We start from the raw sequence: 21523 nt of genomic DNA, 5'->3' as shown, positions 1-21523 counted from the left end.
TCCTGGTATTTCCTGAGCCTGAGTCAGAATCTCCAGAAGTGGTGTTTAGCTGGGGGTGTTTTCAATAGGAGTTTGGTGGCTCTGCCAGGCTTTGAGGCTGAGAACCCCAGAAAACATAAAGTGATGCTGAGACCCAGTCCTGGGGTCTGCTCTGCCTAAATAAGACACACATATGGCAGAGTGGGAGGCAAAACGTTCTTGTTTAAGTCAAAATAGGGACATTTCTATCAGTTCATGTTGAAGCATTTCTGCTCTACCCCTACTCTCCCCTCTCCCGCCAGGGATCCTTCTTACCCCAGCGTGTGAGGCTGCAGCTGCAGCAGCAGAGTTGGGAGTGTGGTCTCCCCAAGGCGGTGGCAGGGCAGGCTTTTAAGCAGGGGAGGGTGCTGAGATCAAGAACCTGCTGAGATCAAGAACCTGGGGTTAGGGGAGCCCAGGAGGGGCCAGAGATGCAGGCCCGCTGAGTCTTGCGTTGGGTCTGTTCAGTGAATGTGCCAAGCGAAGACAAGCAGAGTCACATGCCAAGAGTTTGGAGTGGGGGGTGCAGTAGACAGCCCTTGAGCGGCTGAGAGGCAGCCGGGCCCGTGAGTTCCGAAAAGACTGACCTGGTATGTGGCCTGGGCAGCCAGGCCCCCACTGTTCTCCGTCTTTCCTGGCTCATCTGCTGCTCTAGCCAGCTCTCCCAGGCCCACGAGCACTGCAGCCCATCTCGGGGAGTGGTACTTTCTCTCAATCTGAGGCTAAGCCAACCCATTCCCCATTCCAAGCCATATCAAGCCCCCCAAGTCCTTGCAGCCTTCAGTTCCCCCTGCCCACATTCTTTTCTCCAAAGCCCCCCTGGCCCCCACCATAGTTGTGCTTTCTTCCAAGGAGCTAGCTTCTGGGGAGGGGCCAGGGAGAGGCCAGAGAAAAGCGTTGAGTGAGGAGGAGGCCAGGGCAAGTGCAGCCCTCCCCCCGAGTCATGCTCTCCACAGAGCCTGCTCTCATTCCTTGTTTTTGCCAGGAACTCCAGCCCCCGCCTGCCAGTCAAACAAGGGAGCGGCAGCAGGAGGCTGGGCAAGAGGAGGTTTCACCAGGCCCCCACTTCAGTTACCAGTCTGATTAGGAACAAGAGGGAAGAGGCAGAGGGAACCCAGTGACTCTGAAGTTGGGGTTCTCAATGCAGGATCTGTGGATAGCAGAGAGCCACTGAGTTGTGGCTTAGGGCTTAGCTAAGGAGGAGTTTTCCAGAGCAAGCCAGGCCCCAGTACCCATTGTCCCAAGATGCAGCTGAACAGGGAAGGGGTCTTGCAGGCAGCACGGCCTGAAATGTGCAGTGCTGGTCCCTAAAGAAGAGGTTCTGTGCAGGAGCAGCCGCCTCAGCCTCTGGTCCCCGGATTCTCCCACTCCCGCCACCCCAGCGCAACCATCTCCCCAGCGCTGGCTCGGGCTGCCAGGCCCCGGCAGGTTGGCGGGTGCTGTTGGTTTGGACCCGCCTTGGCTGCACTCACAGTTCTTCTTTTCCCCTTCTTTCCCTGTGTGTGCTTGTCTCCCTGCAGTCTGATAGATTTCACCCGGTTACCGTCTCCAACCCCCGAAAACAAGGACTTGTTTTTTGTCACAAGGTCCTCCGGGGTCCAGCCCTCACCTGCCCGCAGCTCGAGTTACTCGGAAGCCAACGAGCCTGATCTTCAGATGGCCAACGGTGGCAAGAGCCTCTCCATGGTGGACCTCCAGGACGCCCGCGCGCTGGACGGGGAGGCAGGCTCCCCGGTGGGCCCCGACGTCCTCCCCACAGATGGGCAGGCCGCTGCAGCTCAGCTGGTGGCCGGGTGGCCGGCCCGGGCAACCCCAGTGAACCTGGCAGGGCTGGCCACAGTGCGGCGGGCAGGCCAGACACCAACCACACCAGGCACCTCCGAGGGCGCGCCAGGCCGGCCCCAGCTGTTGGCACCGCTCTCCTTCCAGAACCCTGTGTACCAGATGGCGGCTGGTCTGCCGCTGTCACCCCGTGGCCTTGGCGACTCAGGCTCTGAGGGCCACAGCTCCCTGAGCTCACACAGCAACAGCGAGGAGTTGGCAGCCGCTGCCAAGCTGGGAAGTTTCAGCACTGCCGCGGAGGAGCTGGCTCGGCGGCCCGGTGAGCTGGCACGGCGACAGATGTCACTGACTGAAAAAGGCGGGCAGCCCACGGTGCCACGGCAGAACAGTGCTGGCCCCCAGAGGAGGATCGACCAGCCTCCGCCCCCACCCCCGCCGCCACCTCCTGCCCCCCGCGGCCGGACACCCCCCAACCTGCTGAGCACCCTGCAGTACCCAAGACCCTCAAGCGGAACCCTGGCATCAGCCTCACCTGATTGGGCGGGTCCCAGTACCCGCCTGAGGCAGCAGTCCTCTTCCTCCAAGGGGGACAGCCCAGAACTGAAGCCACGGGCAGTGCACAAGCAGGTCAGTGCTGCTAGTCAGAGGGCAGGGCTGGGCACTTGGGCCCAGCTGGGCTGTCATACCCCATACCATGCTCCTCCTCTCGGTCATTTCACCTCCACCCGCACCCAGCTGCCATCCCATCCCATCCCACCAGCCTGCCACATGTGCCACCACCCCCTCCCCCTGGCTTCCTGAATCCTGTGAACCAAGGACACTGTAGCCTTGGGGAACTCCAGGCCCCTCTGTCAGTGCCCCTAGGGGCAGGCTGGGGTCAGAGAGAAAGAGGAGGAGAGTGCATTCATCTTCAGTTCCAAGCCTGTCGAAGCCCCCACCCAGCTCTGGCCCCACACTCCCCTCCCAAAATGTTTTCACAGGCTGGACAGGCCTCCAGGCACAACCACCTGGAGCATGGATGACCCTGTCACCCAAAGGCTGCAGGCGGTGTCTGGAGTGGAGGTGCCTTGGGCTGACAGCCCAGCCTGGCCCTATCCCTCTCAGTGCAGCCTGCCCCGCTGCCCCCAGTGGCAGGGTCACTCGCTGTCCCCTTGGCAGCAGAGTGTGGTGCTCAGGAGGCCACCTGGCACCTGTCGGCTCTGCCTTTGGCTGCCGTCTGAGAGACAGTTCCCGGGTGGGGACTGCTCGGTAGGCGCTCAGTCAGCTGGAGGTCCCCTCTCTTCCCACCGTGTCCCAGAGTTGCTTGTCCTTGTGGCTCACCTGGGCCACTCCCGCCCCTGCTGCTTGCCCTCCACCTCCCTCCAGCCCCTCACAGCTGTGTTTCGTTGTAGGGCCCTTCACCCGTGAGCCCCAATGCCCTGGACCGCACAGCCGCTTGGCTCTTGACCATGAACGCGCAGTTGTTAGAAGACGAGGGCCTGGGCCCAGACCCCCCCCACAGGGATAGGCTAAGGAGTAAGGACGAGCTCAGCCAAGCAGAAAAGGTAAAGCTGGACCCTGGCAGCTCGGGACAGGGTGGGGCTGCCTCCCGGCAGCAGCTGGTAGGACTCTCTCCCCCAAGTCCCCCAGCAACGGGTGCTGCTGTCCTTGTGAAGGGCCCGTCACCTCTGAGCCCCTGTTCCCTGTGAGAATAGCAGTCAGTGGGGTCTGGAAGAAAAGCAACAAGAGGGATGGATTAGCAGCTTAGACCTGAGGCTTCCCATCTGCAGATTGAAATCACCAGGGAATTGTCTTGGATACAGACTCCTGGGACCTCTGGGAAGGCTCCTTAGCCCGGGCACTGAGGCAGTTGAGCTTCCTGAGGACGTGGGGGTTGAGGGCTGAGGGTGCCCAAGAGACATATAGTAGAAGCCCCCCTGAGGGTGCCTGGTACCTGAGGAGGCAGAGGCATGGGTACCCAGGATGGCTGGGAGAGCCACCCCAGCCTGGCCCCCGGGGTTTGTGCCTGCCCACGGCCTGGCTGTTCGCCCCTCTGGTCTCCACCAGGGCCTGGGAAAGAAACAGCAGTTACCAGCGTGGGGGGCGGGGTCAGGCTGCCATTGAGATGTTTTCTTCCCCACCCCCGGGAAAAGAATCTATTCTAAAAATTAAAATCTCACCCTGCCACACACTCTACCATCTGCTGGGGCAAGGGGATGCTTCGTTGGTCTCCCAAGCCTTCCAGCTGTGGCAGCTGCTCTGGATCTGGGGGTAGTTTTTGTCTCCTACTGCCAGCTGCAGTCCATGTAGACGGAGGAACCAGCGCAGGCCCCAGAACGGCAGGCGCTTCTCCACTCCCCTCTGGATGCTCTCGCCCCCCTGGGCCCTAGGAAAGCCTGTGGCAACCTCTCGAGCAAGGGTATTGAGGTCAGAATGGCAGAACTCCTTCTCCCCGGCCTCAGGCGAGGCCCGTCTCCATGCTGCATCCTGCCACTGCCACCATCCCCGGTCCGCTACATCCACCTGCTTTCACCATAGTTACATGAAGGGGACCAGGGGACAGCGGACAGTGCCCCCAGAGCCAGAGTTTGGCTGGGGAGCGAGGAGGCCTGGCCTCACTCCAGGCTCTTTGCATCCCTGTGTCCTCAGGGCGTCTGGCCCCTCTCGATCCCGGCGTTGCCTTTCCTCGCTCAGTGCAGAGCACCTGGCTCCTCTGTGCAGCCACGCCGCTTCCCAGCCTCATCCACATCCCTGCTCCTCCCTGATGGTTGGGGTCTGTGCTGGACTGAGGCAGATCCAGAGCCTGGACCACCTGCCTTTCAATTCTCTCTCTCTCCATTTCCTCATGCCACTGCCACCCCCTGGCTTTAGATTCAGACAGAGCCTGGGAAGCTGGGATCTTACCCTGCTAGTCAGTCGCTCTTCATGTGACATGGTCACCTTGTCTGGGCCTCAGTTTCCCCTCCTGCAGAGCTCCCACCTCTCAGGGTGCTGTCACATGTCCTTCACATATCCAAGGGTTTTTTAACCTTTGTCATAAAAAGTTCAAAGCCCTAGTTACACCCTCACTCCTGGGATTTGGGTTTGAGTCTTCATCCCTGCCGTAGCTGTACAGGTCAGGCTGGGAGCTTGGAGTGGAGACCCCTGGGTGGGGCACAGGCACGCGTCTGGCTGCAGCGCCCGCCAGCTGGGCTCCTTGGGCATCTTGCTATGTGAAGTGGGTGGGTCACAGCCACTGGGGCCTTCCAAGTGGGGTCCCTCCTACCCTTCCTCCCACTCGGGCTGACGAAGCTGTGCTCTCTGTGTCCTGGCTGCTGTGCCCGTGGACGCTGCCCTCCTGGTAGGACCTGGCGGTGCTGCAGGACAAGCTGCGAATCTCCACCAAGAAGCTGGAGGAGTATGAGACCCTGTTCAAGTGCCAGGAGGAGACGACGCAGAAGCTGGTGCTGGAGTACCAGGCACGGCTGGAGGAGGGCGAGGAGCGGCTGCGGCGGCAGCAGGAGGACAAGGACATCCAGATGAAGGGCATCATCAGCAGGTGGGGCCCACATCTGCCTGGCCTGGCCACAGGCAGGGCAGCCATCGCTGCCTTCGAGGAGGCCCCTGGTCGGGGAGCCTCCTCAAAGGATGAGCTGAATGTGGAGAGAGGAGGGAAGAGAGTGGCTGGGCAGTGGGAGCAGCGTGAGCACAGGCCTGGAGGCAGGAGGTGGCCTAGAGGGTGGGCAGCCCATGCAGAATACAAAGCTGGGGATGAGGCTGGATCAATGACAGCTGGCTCCCGATGGGCCTGAGCCCCTACAAGGAGCCACGCCATCTTAGTAAGCACTCTCAGGGGCGCTGAGAAGCTGGATTGGGGGGGTGCCAGGAAAGACAGTGAGGACGCAATACAGGGTAAGAAAAGTGGGAATGAGCGTCAGTTACGTATAGTAGGTGAAGGTGGAAGACACAGCATAGCCCCCAGATTCCTACCAAGAGTGTCTGGGTGTGGGCGTATCAGGGTACCAGTTACTGAGCTGGAAACTGTTAAGAGGAGTAGTTTGGGTGGGGAGGGAGAGGGGGATGGTGCCATTCTGATATCCTGAGTTTTAAGGGGCCTGGGTTATCTGAGAAAGGGCTTCAGAGGAACAGCGGGTTTTAATGCTGACTCTCATCTTTTTGAAGACTTACGTCAGGCCCCATGTTGACGCCTCCATCTCTGTCTCTGTCTCTGCCTATGGGTAGGGCATCCCCACCTTGGTGTCAGGCAGGGAGTGCAGTCAACCCCAGGGTCCCAGTCGTGGAGTTTACTTCCTTCTCAGTAATACCAGGCACAGGAGGAGAGACAGTGTGTCTTGTTTGAATTGGCTTGGTCTAAGACCCCATCAGCTGGACAGACCGAGCAGGTGTGCAAGAGCCAGGAAGGCCTCTGCTCCATGCTTTGTCCATGGCATAAGCCCTTCCCGGATTCCTCCTTTTTAGACCACTTGTTTCTCTGTTCCTGACTGTTGTTTGCTTCGTTTACTTATAGTTTTGTTCATTATGAAATAGTTAACATGAGTGAAACCAGGGTGACTAGAAACCTGCTGTTCACTTGATCTCCAGCTCTGCTCTTGGCTCACCTTGTGTGTGTTTCCAAGAATGGAAACGCTTTTCAGTTTAACTGCCTTCTCCACATTGTGTGTATTCTCTGATATTTGCATGTTCTGAATTCAGAGACTTGCTTAACACGTTTGTTTCTACTAACCAATCCTGGAATATTTCCTCCTTAATGTAAATGTCAGGTAGATAGTGTTCAAGTATTCCATATCCTTACTGGCTTTTCTATTTCTCCCTTCAGTCCAACTGGTTTTTGCTTTATGTACCCTGGAACTATTCTTAGGTGCATATACATTTAGGCTATTTATGTACTATTGTTGAATTAACCTCTTCGTCATTATAAAATCACTTTCTTTATCCCTTGGAATATTCTTTGCTCTGACATCTGCCTTGTCTGCTATTAATGTAGCCACCCCAACTTCCTTTTGATTCGTGTTAGTATGGTATAGCTTTTTTTTATCCTCATGCGTTTAACTCATTGTCTTGGTCCATTCAGGCTGCTATAACAAGATACCTTAGACTGGGTAATTTATAAACAACAGAATATGTATTGCCCTCAGTTCTAAAGTCTAACATCAAAATGCCAGCAGATTCAGGGTATAATGAGGACTCTCTGCTTCATATTATAGTGCCCTGTTGCTGTGTTCTCACATTGTAGGGGGTGTGAGCAAGCTCCCTTGGGCTTCTTGTATAATATAAAAGCACTAATTCCATTTTTGAAGGCAAAGCCCATATGATGTAATCACCTCTCAAAACCCCTACCTATTAAGATAATCACCTTGGGGGTTAGGTGTCAACATACAAATTTAGACGGTGACACAAACATTCAGAGCATAGCACCCATCTATATATATGAAGTGGGTTTATTTTACAGGCACCATACTGTTGGGTCTTGCTTTTGTCTAAATGGTTCTGCCTTTTTATTGGAGTGTTTTGACCATTTACATTTAATGTAATTATTGATATATTTAAATCCGTTGCCTTGTTTCCTATTTGTACCATCTGTTCTTTTTTTCCTGCCTTTTGGACTTTTTATGATTCCATTTTGTCTCCTATTGACTTATTAGCTTTATCTCTTTGTTGCTCTAGGGCAGGGATTGGCAAACTTTCTACAAAGGAGCAGATCAAAAGTATTTTAGGCTTTGTAGGCCATATGGTCTCTATTGCAACTGTTCAGCTCTGCTGTTACAGCAGAACTATTTGTGTGAGATGGCTATTTACAAAAACAGGCAATGGTCCGGATTTGGCCCTCACCCTGAGGCTGTAATGACAGGGAGTCTGTCATTGTCTTTGTTCCTCTGTACTTTATGTATCTGTTTTCCCTGGCTATTTATAAGATACTTTTTTTTTTTTAATCACTGGTTGTCAGTAGTTGGATTGTGATGTTCATTGGTGTGGTTTTCTTCTAATTTCTTGGGTCTTGGATTTGTATGTCTGCAGTCCTACCTCCCCCCTCCATTTCTTTCTCTGGGATTCCTAGTACACGTGCATTAGGCTGACTCATATTATCCTGTATCTCACTGATGCTCTGTTATCTTCTTTCTTCATTTTTTTTCTGTTTCTTGTCTTTGATAGTTTCTATGACTATGTCTTCATGTTTGCCAATTATTTCTTCTTCAGTGTGTAACCTATTAATCCGATCCAGTATTTTTGCACTGCAGATAATATTTTTCACCTCTTAGAATTTCATTTTGCTTTAAATTACATCAGTTTTAATTCTCATTGTGCTTTTACTTCTATTTTCTGAAACATGTAGAATGTATTTATAATACCTTGTTTTCATGTCCTTGTCTAATTCTATCATTTGTGACATCTGAGTCTGTTTTTACTGATTTATTTTCCGCCTGCTTATGAGTTTTCCTACTTCTCTCTGTATACTTGGTAATTTTTGGTTGCATGCCAGGCATTGTGAATCTTACAGTGAGGTGCTGAATGTTTTTGTGTTCCTTTAAATCCTTTCTGGGGGCTTTGTTCTGGGAGACAGTGAGGTTACTTGGAATCTGTTCAATCCTCTCGGGGTTTCCTTTTAAGTTTTGTTAGGCTGCATCCTGCAGAGCCTTTAGTCTCGGCCTAACGTGGCCCTGCTCTGAGGGGGTTTCCTTCCCCGGGTCCTCTGTGATTCCCAGTGTTAGTGCGTCACTGCACTCTCACTGGTACAACATGAACTGCTTCTGCGATTGTTTTGTGTTCTCCTTTCTAACGGTTCTTGCCTAGCCTGGTAATTTTCCCATCTGCATTCAGATATTATTCAGTCAGAGACACAAGGGGAACCCCCACTCGGGAGCTATGTGGAGTTTCTCTCTGCCTCTTGCTCCTCTCTGGCTGTCTGCCCTGCAAATCCCACACCTTGACCTTCCTGACCTGCCTGTCTCCTCAGCTCACTGAGGCTGCTGACTCCACCTTCCCTCTGCTTCCAGGCCGTTCACTGAGCTCGCCTTGTTGGTTTCTGTTCTTCTAGAAATTATTGTACTGCATTGCCTGTATTGTGTCCATTTTTCTAGTTTGGTTGGTTGGTTGGTTTTTGATAAAGAGGTGGGGGTCTCGCCATGTTACCCAGGCTGGTCTTGAACTCCTAGCCTCAAGTGATCCTCCCTCCCTGGCCTCCCAAAGTGCTGAGATTATAGGCGTGAGCCAATGTGCCCGGCCCTATTGGTTTTTAAGACAAGAGAGTAAATACAATCTCCTTCCAATCTAATTTTCCTTAACAGAACTAATACCCTCCCACCACCCTACCCCCAGCACAAGCTTTCCTCAGAGTGATGCCTTCCTGTACTGGGGAAACTGCCCTGGAGGGTCCCCCCGACTGCCACGGCTCCTCCTGGTTAGTGCTGCCTGAACTACTGCCCTGCTGCCCGCATTACAGTCCCGTGCAGAACTGGCCCCTGCACTGTGGCTCCCTGTGTGCCTTCTGTGAGTGGGCCAAGTGCTTGCCCAGTGTGCGGTGGCTGCTCTAGGCTGGAGGAGTTAAGAGGGCAGGGAAAGAGTGGGAGTGGAGGGCTTATCTGAGAAGAGTGTGCGGAGTAAGGAGAAGGGAGGCTGAGGCCAAAGCCCTGTGGAACCCGCATGTCCAGAGGCAGACAGGACAAGGCATCTAGGAGACAAGCACACCCAGAGAGTGTGGGGTCTCCAAGCCAAAGGACAGTGGGAAGGTGGGAGTGCCCAGCAGTGAGAGTGTCTCAGGAACCAGCCAGGTGGGGCCAGGAGGGCTCCCAGGCAGGGAGCAGCAGGATGGAGCCAGCCTCCTGCCCACTGAGCTTCTGCAGGTGGTATGTCCCCCAGCTTCTGCTCATTGTCCTGCCTGCACACCTGTCCTTCAGATGTCTCCTACCGATGTGCGACCTTCCAGCCCACCCTCCAGGAAAGGTCACCGCTTCCTGCTCTTTGTTCCAGGGACCTGAGCTTTCCACTAGCGCAGCTGCTCCGTGCAGGGCGTAGTTAGTTACTCATGCCTCCTGCCTTGTGAACTCCTTGAGGGAAAGGACTAGAGTTCATTCATCTTGGCACCTCGAGTACAACTTCATGAAGATGGTGGGGGCAGGGTGGAAAAAGTTCTAGAGACTTTCAAGGCCTTCATCGTTCCACCACCTGCCTAGCTCTAGGGGTTTTGAAGATCTAACACCCATTTCCACCCATCTTGGCTCCTGGAAGAACATCGGGAAATGGGCAGCCCAGGGGCCTCTGGGGCTTTAGGAGCAGCGAGTGTGGGATGTGGAGGTGAGGAAGGAGGCCCAGCAGTGTCAGTTGCTGGGAGTTGGCTGGAGGGCCTCTGCCCTAGGCAAGTATGGGAGGCAAGTCTGTGACCCAAGGAGGGGCTCTCCTAGCGTGTCCCTGCTCTTTGCGGGGGTGATGGGCTTGTTCCCACACCCTCCCCACCTCTGCTGCCTCCAGGGCCAGTCTGACTGTCCCTGTCTCTGGCTATAGGTTGATGTCCGTGGAAGAAGAACTGAAGAAGGACCACGCAGAGATGCAAGCGGCTGTGGACTCCAAACAGAAGATCATTGATGCCCAGGTGGGGGCTCTGGCCCTTTGGTCAGCCACAAGAGTTAAAGGGCCTGGGATTAGGAGGGGGTGACTAGCCTCTCCATCCTCAGTCATACCTCACTGCAGACACTGAGGGGAATAAGAAACCAGAATCTCTGCCCTGAGAAGTCAGACCTGTGGTCTTAGTGGGCCACAAGCTCACTAGGACAGGCTGTGAAAGGAGAGAGGCAGCTCCTCCCTTGCCGGGGCTCTTGGCAGGCCTTGTCTTTCACCAGGACTGCTGACCAAAGAGTGGAAGCCACCAGGAGGGCAGTGGGGATAGGAGGGAAGGCAGGCTGGTCAGAGGGAGCAGTGGGGCTCTCATTCACAGCTATGGCATCCAGGCTGCGTTGAGGGGAGACATGAAAGGCTCTCTGGCCCCAGCCTCCTTTACTCAGGGCTGCACCGCTTTCCTTTCACTCGCCCAGGAGTAGGCTGGGCCTTGCTCAGGCTGTAAACTGCACAGACCAGGAGCTGTGACCTCTGGTGTGTCACACTCACACGTGAGCAAGGGTGCCTGCCCTAGGGACCGCAGGCAACCCATAGACAGCACTAGAGCTGCTCCATTTGGGCTGAGAAGCAGGCAGCGAGGCTGTGTCCATGATGCTGCAGAGGCCTCTGCCTGCCTTCTCTTGCCAGCTGCTCACAGCCCAGAGCCTGCCTGCCCCCCTCATCTCCAGGCCACCCCATTCCCCGCTTTCCCGATGCTTGTCGTAGGTGCACACAGCCCTAAGGAGGCCCCTGAGGAGCCTGTCCCATGACCCCCCTCACATCCCCGTTGTCCACAGGAGAAGCGCATTGCCTCGCTGGATGCCGCCAATGCCCGCCTCATGAGCGCCCTGACCCAGCTGAAAGAGAGGTACAGCATGCAAGCCCGTAACGGCATCTCCCCCACCAACCCCACCAAATTGCAGATTACTGAGAACGGCGAGTTCAGAAACAGCAGCAATTGTTAACCTGCCTGAGGAGGGAGGAAGCTACCCAAGGAGAGGGGGACTATGGTGGCCAAGGGCAGGGTCTTGGCCTGGGGAGGCACCCACGGTTGCAGCCCCAGCGTGGGTGTCAGGAGGCCGAGCCTCCCCTCCCCGCCGCTGTCCAGGAGGCGGCCGCAGAGGGAGCCGCCAGAGACTGAAGCAGCGTGAGGCGAGGTCACCAGCCGCTCCCTGTGGGGTGCGGGCAGAAGAGACTGCACGCTGGGGAGTGGGGACAGCCTGGTGGGGCAGGGGGCCTGCCAAAAATATGTCTGTTGGTTCCTGAATGTGGTGTGTCCTTGTCCTTCTGGATCTGGCCGAGTGCATGTGTCCCACCACCCGTGCCAGGGAGGGGGCTTCCTGGAGGGGGGATTCAAGAGCTAGGGGCCTACACCTGTGGCTTCCCCTCGCCTCCTTGGGGGGGGCCTGGGACTCCCTGGCAGCCAGGCCCTGTCCTGGGGGACCTGGCACTTGGCGGATCAGTTGGCAGGCAGGAAGATAGGACACAGAGCAGGAGGTCAGTGTCCCCTGCCTGTCTCCCTCCGAAGCACCTGCCACTGCATGCGGTCTGTTGGGACCTTCCTGGCTGTGAGGAACTGAGGATTCCTACCCACCCACCCCCTCTGAACCTGTCCCCAGAGCACCACCTGCCACCTTCCTTGCCTTAGTCGTATTGCCAGGTAGACCCAGTGAGGGCCATGGCTTTTTCTTGTGAGCTCTTGTCCCTGTGGGGAAGACCCACAGCTTCCCACACTTCCCACACAGGCCCAGGCTGATGCTCAAGGGCGCCCAGAAGCCAAAGATCTGGGCGGATCTGGCCAGATGGCTCTGAGCACTGTACCTGCCTTCTCCTGGGGCCCAGCACACCCAGGGCACAGTGGCCCTGTAGGGAGTGCCACCTGGTGCTCACCCTGAAAGAAAAGGTGATCCTTCCTCTGAGTGATGGTTTAAAAAAAGATTCTAACGCCTGCAGGCCCTGAGAAGGTGGATAACTGTGATTTTTTTTCCTTTCACAGTATGCATTAGAAACAAAAGCCCGCTTGCTCGCTTGCTGGAACACAGGGGCCTTTTAAGTTGAGCGTGCGCACTGCATGGGAAATAGCGGCCCTGGAGGATGTTAGACTTGCTCCCTCTCCAAGACAGCAGCAGCCTGCACCCGGCCCCGTGTGTGCGGCCGGCCTCCTCCTCACCCTTCCCGGCCCCCGGCCAAGGACCCAGGCGCTGCATACAGGGGAGGGGCGCACCCCACAGCTGGGGCCGGTTTTCCTCAGCTCTAGGCTGTTCTGTAGCTTATCTGCCCCTCCCCCACTTTCAAGACAGATGAGCAGGAGCTTGGGTCTCTCTCAGCCCCTGTCTGTTCCCAGCCCCTGCAGATTCCGAGCAAGGGCCCTGGGTAACAAGGGTGGGAGTGGGGCCTTTGCCAGCAGAGCCAGGGCAAGGCGAGCTGCAGGAACCACCCCTCTGCCCCTGCAGCTGGAATGTGCCACAGAGGCCCCACCTGAAGGGTGGATGTGCTGGAGGGGTGGCCCAGAGCCATACTGCATCCACCCTGAGCTCGGGGACAGGTGGCAGTGGCTGCTCTGGGAAGGGGCTCTTAGATGTAACCTGCAATTCAGTTAGGCTAGAGACAGATGCTGGTGGAGGGAGGGCTGGGCCACCAGGGATCACAGACCACAGGAAGATGGGAGGTGGGAGCAGAGGCCCTGCCCCCACCCCTTCCTGTCCCACTCCCCTGTCTTGTCCCCACCCATGCGCCTTTGTGCCTGAGACCAGGGTGGCCACACAGGCAGGGCCTGGCTCCGGTCTCGTCCTCCCACTGCCCAGTGAGCCCTGCTCTCCTCTCCCCAGCCCCCTCCCACCGCTGCCTCGTAGAGTGACCTCGGACAGAGCCCCCCTAGCAATACAGGGAGGCTCCCAGGGCCTGGACAGGCGGGCTCAGAGGCCACCCGCTGTGGCCAGTGCCAGCTGCCCTTGCAGGGTGGGTGAGCTCTCAGGCCGAGAGCCTTATTTACCTAGTGCAAAAACTGTAAAAGTGTACAGACTCTTCACAGATTTTTATCTTAATTGCAAGTCTGCCGATTTTGTAAATGTTCTTGGTGTTTGACTGTAATGTAACTATCTCACCTAATGGTTGTACATATCCTTTGGTCCTGGTGCTGCCGAGGGCTGGCCGGGACTGCTGCTCTCCCAAGGGTTTTATTTCTGAATCTAGAGAACAGTATTGGGCAGGAGGAAAAGGCTTGGTGTCTGCGGGGGGTGTTTTCCCTGCCTGTGGCATTTATGTGTTGGCTTTGCAGCTGCTGTTTGGGTAGCGGCTGCTGGGGTGCCTTCACTGGGCCAGTCAAGGGGGGCTCCTGCCCGGGCCACAGAGAACCTGAGTTCCTGGGAGCTGGGCCCTGCCTGCAGCCAGGGCTGGGGTTGCCAGAGGCCCTGGAGGGAAGGACAGTCCCTGCTGGGGAAGAACACAGCCCCGGGGGCCTCCTGGTCACCGAGACTCAGCCTCTGCTGGAGAAAGCCACGCGCTCCCTGCTAGCACAGAGGCCTGACTTTTTTGCTTAACTAACTTCCATGTTCTGGGTGATGGAAACTGCCAAACCTCCCGTCAGTGAGGACTCTTTCCGACTGCCCAGAAAGTGGGGGTGGAGGACCGAGGCTACAGCTCCACACGCCCCGGTCCCCCGGAGCATCTGCCCCAAGTACACCTCCCCTTGTGCCCCGCGCCACTGCGGGAGCCAGACTGTCCAGGGAAACAGCCCCTCTCTTTTCTACACACTCAGCCACAAAGCCCCCCAGCCCCCACACCGCATCCCAGCTCCCCTCTTTTGTAAGTATGTGAAAAGGAAAAAATGCAAACGTTGGAGTTTGGGCTGGAGCTCCTCCCTCCAGCTGCGACTTTTAACTATGTAATAATGTACAGAGGAAGCTGTTGGTGTTCTAAGACTGTGTGGCTGTGCAATTTCTGTACATTTGCAATTAGAAATATTAAAGATTTATTTAGCTATTTTAAGCCCGACTCGTGTCTCCATTCAGCTGTGTGATGTTACAGGGGTGACCCTGAGTCTGGAGCGGACACTGGCCTTTACCAAGGGGACCCCAGCATCTGGTTCACTCTGGTGGCAGTCGTGGGCAAGGGATACCCCTAAAGCCAGTGGTGGTGGTCTGGCCAGCTTGGCTCACTGGGTGATCTGGGATTGCCCCCTTCTCCTCGGGGTTGAGGAGTCTCTGCACCAGGGAGTAGAGCAGTTGTCTGTCCTCTTAAAGGCTCTTCTCTGGCTCTGACATGTTTGGAAGAAAAGTCCGCTGGTCCCACCACCTCCTGGGAGACAGGGCGGTCCCAGCACCTTCACTGCAGCACACACTGGCTCTTGCCAGGCCCTGCATTAAGCACTTTCTCATCCACTGAAATCTGGCTCTGGGAGGGAGGAGACCAGGGAGAAGAAGTTGGCTCAGGTCCCAGCAAGTCATGGCAGGGCTGGACTAAACATTTCCAAGCTTTCAGACTCAGGCTCTCCCAACACAGACCCACCTGCAAGGCTGAACCCAGGCCCTTGTTGGGAAATAACCAGCCCCCAAGCCCCTTCAGCTGCACCTGCACAGAGAACCTTGCAGCCCTGGGTCCTGCCCTGCATCTTCAGCATCTCAGGATCTGGTCTTCCAGTGCACAGTAACTCCAGATGCTCCAAGGGACAGGTCCTGGTCCCAGCCCTAGCCCAAACCCCTCAGAAACCAGACACTGCCTGGGCCGAGCTTCTGCTGGGGGCAAGGATACCTCTGGTCAAAAAGCCAGATGGAGCTCCGGGTCTGTCACCTAGACAGGTGCCTCTGGCTGCAGTCAGGGATTGGGCCCCAGAGAGAAGCCTCAGGCCTGTCCCTGTTCTTGCCCCTGCAGCCAGCTGGAAGCAAGTACAGCAGAGCCACACACCCGAGCAGGGCTGCACCATCACCCTCATCAGTGGCCTCTGTGTCCCACCTCCCACCCTCCGGCACCCTGGCTGCTCAGGCTGTCCATCTCTAGTCTCCTGTGAGGACCCCTTTTGAGCCAGCCACTCCTGGGGCCCACCCTGGGCTGCTATCACCTCTGACCTAGGAAAGTGTCATCCATGCTGCTCACAGCAGGCACAGCTGCCAAGCCTTCCCTGCTCATCCTCCACATCAGCACAGGTCTGCAGACCAGCCCCTTTCCTCCCCAGCCTGTGTGTTCTCTCTGCCTTCCCCCACCAAGCCTAGGCCCTGTGGGCTCCCTCCTCAGCCCCTGTCTTAACAATATTCCTTGACCACTTCATTCCAGGGTCCACCCAACAGCCGTGATCTCCAGGCCACCAAGCACTGCAGGAGAAAACTAAAAAACACCCCAGTTCTGACTGCCCTGTGGGTCTATTCCCGTCTCCATTCTCAGCTAGGCCTTCCTCTCTTATTCTCCACCCCAGTTAATCCAAACTTGTACCTCTTTTCAGATCTCCCAGCCAGCCAACTGGCCCTTCTCTGAGCCCTGCCTCCTCCCACACTGGCGGACCTCCCCCTCCACCGCCCCCTCTTCTCAGGCCAACCACCAGCATAGCTACCCCAGCTCTCAGCAGCGGCAGGAGAGGAGGCAACCTGTTTCTTCCCAAGGCAGCCCCTAGCCAGTTCCTGCATCCCTGCCTCTTGCTGCCTTCGTGGCCTCTAAACCTCCAGCCTCCCCCACCCCCACCCCACTCTTTCCTACAGCATTTTAAAGTGCTAGGTCTCCACTTGCTTCAGGCTGTCTCCTTTTCTCCCCTTCAGCCAAACTTCTTAAATGTATACTGCCTGCAGTGGCCTGCCATCTCCACAGCCTCAACCCCCATTCTCCCCCCCACCATCAAAACCTGACTTTGACCTCCCACTCCTCCACCGCATCATTGCCTCTGCACTGCTGTCCCGTCCCTGGGCTTCAGGGACCGCCATCCCTCTGCTGGGGAGATGCTCATAAAGAACACAGAACTCAAGGAGACAGCAATGAATGGGACAAAGAAATCATTTGATGTTGATAGGAGGCATCTAATTTACTCTTATACTTGTATAAATATAAGGGGTACAGGTGCAATTTTGTTGCATGGATATATTGCATAGAGGCAGAAGCTGGACTTTTAGTGTATCCATCACTGAAATAGTGTACATTCGCCCATTAAGTAATTTCTCATTACCCAGCCCTCTTCCACCTCTCTACCCTTCTGAGGCTCCAGTGCCTACCATTTCACACTCCCATGTGTACGCATTATTTAGCTTCCACTTAGAGAAAATGCCATATTTGACTCTCTGAGTCGTTTCTGATGGGAGGCATTTATAATGAAGACACGAAAGGCATGAACTTCTATTTGTGGATAAAATAGCATCAACTAGAAAGCAAACTGCTAGAAATGCCAAGGAAGAAATTGACAGAAACAACTGCATTTGAGACTAACACACCACTAGTATTAGTTTGTTACAGATCAAGGAGGCAAAAAAAGAACCAAGAGGATTTTAATAATTAATAAGGCTTAATAACCTGGGATGCATCAAGCTCTTACCCTAGAGAGAGCACATCCTTTTTTCAATTATAATTTGGAACACCACCCGAAGCTGACTGTATACTGAGGTATGAAGAAAACCTTAGAAAGTTACCCAAAGAACCAATTCGGGCCACATTCTGTGTCTTGAAGCAAAAACAAACAAAAATCCCAATCTAGAGATTGGTAATAAATGTTGAATTTTTTTAAAACTACGATCAATAAGTTTAAAAAAATAAATATTGAATCAATAAATTCAAAAAGAAAATTGTCTTCTAATTGAACCAGGTGTATCGGTATATTGACCACATGCATTTATCTCTCTTTCCTCCGCAAACCACTATACTGACAGAAAAGAAATAAAAGCGTTATCCTCTATAAGGACAAAATTAATTTGGGAGATAAGAGAATTTGGAAAATTTTGGCAGATGGAAGGGGATGAAGGAAGGAAGGAAGGAGTGAAGGCGAATTTAGCAGAGCAGAGGGAGAAACCAACCGGAAATGAGCTTATCAGGTCCCAAGGAACCCCCAGAGTCTCAGCAGTGGTAGGTCCCCCTGTGTGTTTTGAGGTGGGGGGCAGAGGAGGAGTCGGGGGGCAGGGAGGTACACCAGGCCAGAAACATGGGGATCAGAGCCCAGCCTCCTCCCGCTCCTCTGCACAGCCAGGAAACTACTCTTTCCCCCTCATCTCCTTGCAAGGGACTGGACGTTTAGTCTCTGGAGAAATGGAGCCAGGTATACTCTGGACTTGGGGACTCAAGGCAAAGCAGAGGGCTCTGTGAGGGTGAGGCTGCCAGCAATAATGTTCCTGTCCACCCACCGCAGCCCCATCACTGCTCCCAAAGTGCCCAGGGCCACCGGTCCAGCCCCCAGGGAGCTGATTGGAACATTCTTTGGAAAAACCGGCTCCCAGGTATTTCCCCCACCTGGGTCACTGTCTGAGCATCCCATGGTGGCACCCACCAATCAACATGCCCTGCACACACACACTGTACACACGCGCACATACACACACAAATACACATATATACACACACATACACATGTACGCATACACACACACACACGAAGAACACAGACAGCTGAGGACTCCCCAGACCGCTGAGGAAAGCTTGCAGTGTGAAAAGGAGAGGCCAACTTAACCAGCCTGCAAAAGGAAACAGAGGCAATGCAGGGAAGAGATGAGCCTTAAAAAAATAACCCACAACCGGCTGGACACAGTGGCTCACACCTGTAATCCCAGCACTTTGGGAGGCCGAGGCGGGTAGATCACTTGAGGCCAGGAGTTTGAGACCAGCCTGGCCAACATGGTGAAACCCCGTCTCTACTAAAAGTGGAAAAATTAGCAGGGCATGGTGGCACGCACCTGTAGTCCCAGCTCCTCAGGAGGCTGAGGAACAAGAATCATTTGGACCGGGGAGGCAAAAGTTGCAGTGAGATCATGCCACTGCACTGCACTCCAGCCTGGGTGACAGAGAGAGACTCCATCTCAAAAAAAAAATATATATATATATATATCACATCATATATATATATCACATCATATATATATCACATCATATATATCACATCATATATCTATATATCACATCATATATATCTATATATCACATCATATATATCTATATATCACATCATATATATCTATATATCACATCATATATATATATATCACATCATATATATGTATATATATATAGATATATAGATATAGATATATATGCTGGAATGACAGCCTGCCTTCCTCTTGCCTTAGTTCCAACTTTGGGGTTGCTTTTTTCCTTAATACTCCTTGACAATATGCCATAGTCACAAACCCCAAAGCCTTGGTGGCCTGGCAGGAAATGAGTGACTGAAGCAGCCCTGCTTGAGATGACACCCAGACCCAGTGTCCAGAGACATCAAGGAGGGGTGGAGACTGGAGGGAATTGAAAAGCATATGCCCTTACTAAAGGCAGCAGGAAATCTTTGCTGTGGATTTACATACCATCCATTCTCTGTTGACTCCTCCATTTCTATACCCAGCCCCACCACGCCCCAAGCTGCAGGTTCACAGGGCTGAAGGCCCACTTGGATAGTTCACAGGCATCAAACCTGTTATGTCTGAAATGGAGTCCTTGGCTTTTCTGACCCCCGAACCTGTTCCTCCTCTCGTCTTCCAATCCCAACCAATCCCAAAACACTGCTCCACTCTCCTCCCCGTTGCTCCAGCCAAGAGCCAAGCGTGACTTCTTGATTCTTGTGCATTAAAAAGGATTTATAGGTCTGGAACAATGTTCATGATACATTGTGGGTGAAAAGCAAGCAGTAGATCAGTATGTCCCATTCCTTTAAGGAAAAATAAATAAATTACATTACATATAATAAATTACATCGAAGAACGATGTGGACGCAGATGCATCAACCCGTTCATGGCAATTTCCTCTGGGTCGTGGGGCTCAGCAGGATAGGGAAGGAGGACTCATATTTTCTACTTTATATTCTTTAGTATTGCTTGAATATTTTACAACAAGTTTTTGTTTCTTGTTTTGATATGGAGCCATTTAAAAATAAATAAAACATACCCATATAATGAAACACTAGGCAGCCATTAAATTTGTAGAAGAATAATAAATGACATTGAAAGATGTTAATAATATATTAAGTGTAAAAGCTGATAACAGAATTGTATGTGCAGGAGGATTCTAGTTTAAACTATATTTGCAAAATCAGGTCTGGATTAGAAAAGAGTAGAGTGTAGAGCTTGAGCCTGAGCTTGGGGAGAAGCGGGTAAGAGCTTGAGCTTGGGGAGAAAGGGAATGTGGATGCTGAGTCTTAATGGCTGTTGATTAGCCATAGAGCCCTAGGCAAATTGTGAAAGCCTCTAAGTCTCAGTTTACTGTAAAACGGGGATAAGAATATCTACTATAGAGAGGTCTTCTGTAAGGATTTGGAAATAATGCTTTTCAACCCTCTACTTGGCACAGTTATTGACATATAAATAATACGTGTGACCTATAAGAGTAATAATAATTTTCTAATAAAATCATAAAACACTTTGATATATATCTCATGATATAAATCACAAATAAATATCATAAGATATATATTTGATATGTACCTTATTAAGATACATATCAAAGTGATAACAGGACATTGACCTAGGGATAATGAGATAATAAATGACTTTATTTCTCTCTTCGCTTAATTTTTTTCATTAACATACTGTTGATTTTGTAATAAAAACACGTTAGAAAAAGAATATCTCAAGCCAATATTTATATTCAACATCATGTTCAACATCATCCTTAAGAGCAAAACTAAGAGACCTTCTCAATGAGGTAAGAAACAAGACTTGGATGCAGGTCTCTGCCACATTTCAATGCAAAAAGGCAGGAAATAAACTAATTGTGGTTACTGGGAAAGAGAGGCAAAAGGTGGAATTGTCTTCCTAGACTTTTCCAACAGAAAAATGGCCCCTTTTAGGTAAAGTGGCTGAATACACAATAAATATACAAAATTGAGATTGCTTCCCCAGATACCAGTTGGTGCCTGTTAGCGAGACTGCAGAGGGTGGGGGTGGGCTGGTGATGGCTACTGGGAGAGGTGGGTGGACAGGGGAATGAAAATCTGGACAACCCACTGAAGGTGCACACACAGTCTGGATGGTCACTAGACCCCTGGCCAAGGTAGAAAGCCTGTCTCTAGTGCACACCCCACAATGCTTCAAGACTCTGATCTTATTATCTGATGAATATTGGAATTACGCTACACAACAGTTTACCGATCAGTGGGGCCAAGATGGCTGAATAGGAACAGCTCCGGTCTACAGCTCCCAGCGTGAGCGACGCAGAAGACAGGTGATTTCTGCATTTCCATCTGAGGTACCGGGTTCATCTCACTAGGGAGTGCCAGACAGTGGGTGCAGGACAGTGGTTGCAGCGCACCATGCGTGAGCCGAAGCAGGGCAAGGCATTGCCTCATTTGGGAAGCACAAGGGGTCAGGGAGTTCCCTTTCCTAGTCAAAGAAAGGGGTGACAGACGGCACCTGGAAAATTGGGTCACTCCCACCCTAATACTGTGCTTTTCCAACAGGCTTAAAAAACGGCACACCAGGAGATTATATCCCACACCTAGCTCGGAGGGTCCTACGTGCACGGAGTCTTGCTGATTGCTAGCACAGCAGTCTGAGATCAAACTGCAAGGTGGCAGCAAAGCTGGGAGAGGGGCACCTGCCATTGCCCAGGCTTGATTAGGTAAACAAAGCAACCGGGAAGCTCGAACTGAGTGGAGCCCACCACAACTCAAGGAGGCCTGCCTGCCTCTGTAGACTCCACCTATGCGGGCAGGGCACAAACAAAAAGCAGTAACCTCTGCAGACTTAAATGTCCCTGTCTGACAGCTTTGAAGAGAATAGTGGTTCTCCCAGCACACAGCTGGAGATCTGAGAATGGGCAGACTGCCTCCTCAAGTGGGTCCCTGACCCCTGAGCAGCCTAACTGGGAGGAACCCCCCAGTAGGGGCAGACTGAAACCTCACACGGCCAGGTACTCCTCTGAGACAAAACTTCCAGAGGAATGATCAGGCAGCAGCATTTGTGGTTCACGAATATCCACTGTTCTACAGCCACTGCTGTTCTGCAAACACCGCTGCTAATACCCAGGCAAACAAGGTTTGGAGTGGACCTCTAGT

General features: G+C 53.3%; 1 protein-coding gene across 8 annotated transcripts in view; it reads left to right on the top strand.

The window, feature by feature from the left end:
- Nucleotides 1-14352, top strand: part of DAB2IP (DAB2 interacting protein) — a 215895-nt gene extending 201543 nt beyond the window's left edge. For 6 of the 8 annotated variants that reach the window (XM_055271253.2, XM_055271257.2, XM_063636051.1 and 3 more), the window contains 5 exons: nt 1539-2427; nt 3192-3344; nt 5124-5317; nt 10276-10363; nt 11163-14352. In XM_055271253.2, coding sequence (XP_055127228.1) covers nt 1539-2427; nt 3192-3344; nt 5124-5317; nt 10276-10363; nt 11163-11330 — 1492 coding nt within the window. In that variant the 3' untranslated portion in view covers nt 11331-14352. The remainder of the gene's footprint in view (nt 1-1538; nt 2428-3191; nt 3345-5123; nt 5318-10275; nt 10364-11162) is intronic. The other 2 variants (XM_055271255.2, XM_055271254.2) reach the window with 2 other exon arrangements.
- Nucleotides 14353-21523: the final 7171 nt, after the last annotated feature.

This window comes from Symphalangus syndactylus, chromosome 3, assembly GCF_028878055.3.
Source record: "Symphalangus syndactylus isolate Jambi chromosome 3, NHGRI_mSymSyn1-v2.1_pri, whole genome shotgun sequence".
NCBI classification, from domain to species: domain Eukaryota; kingdom Metazoa; phylum Chordata; class Mammalia; order Primates; family Hylobatidae; genus Symphalangus; species Symphalangus syndactylus.
This window is presented reverse-complemented; position numbering and strand designations above follow the sequence as displayed.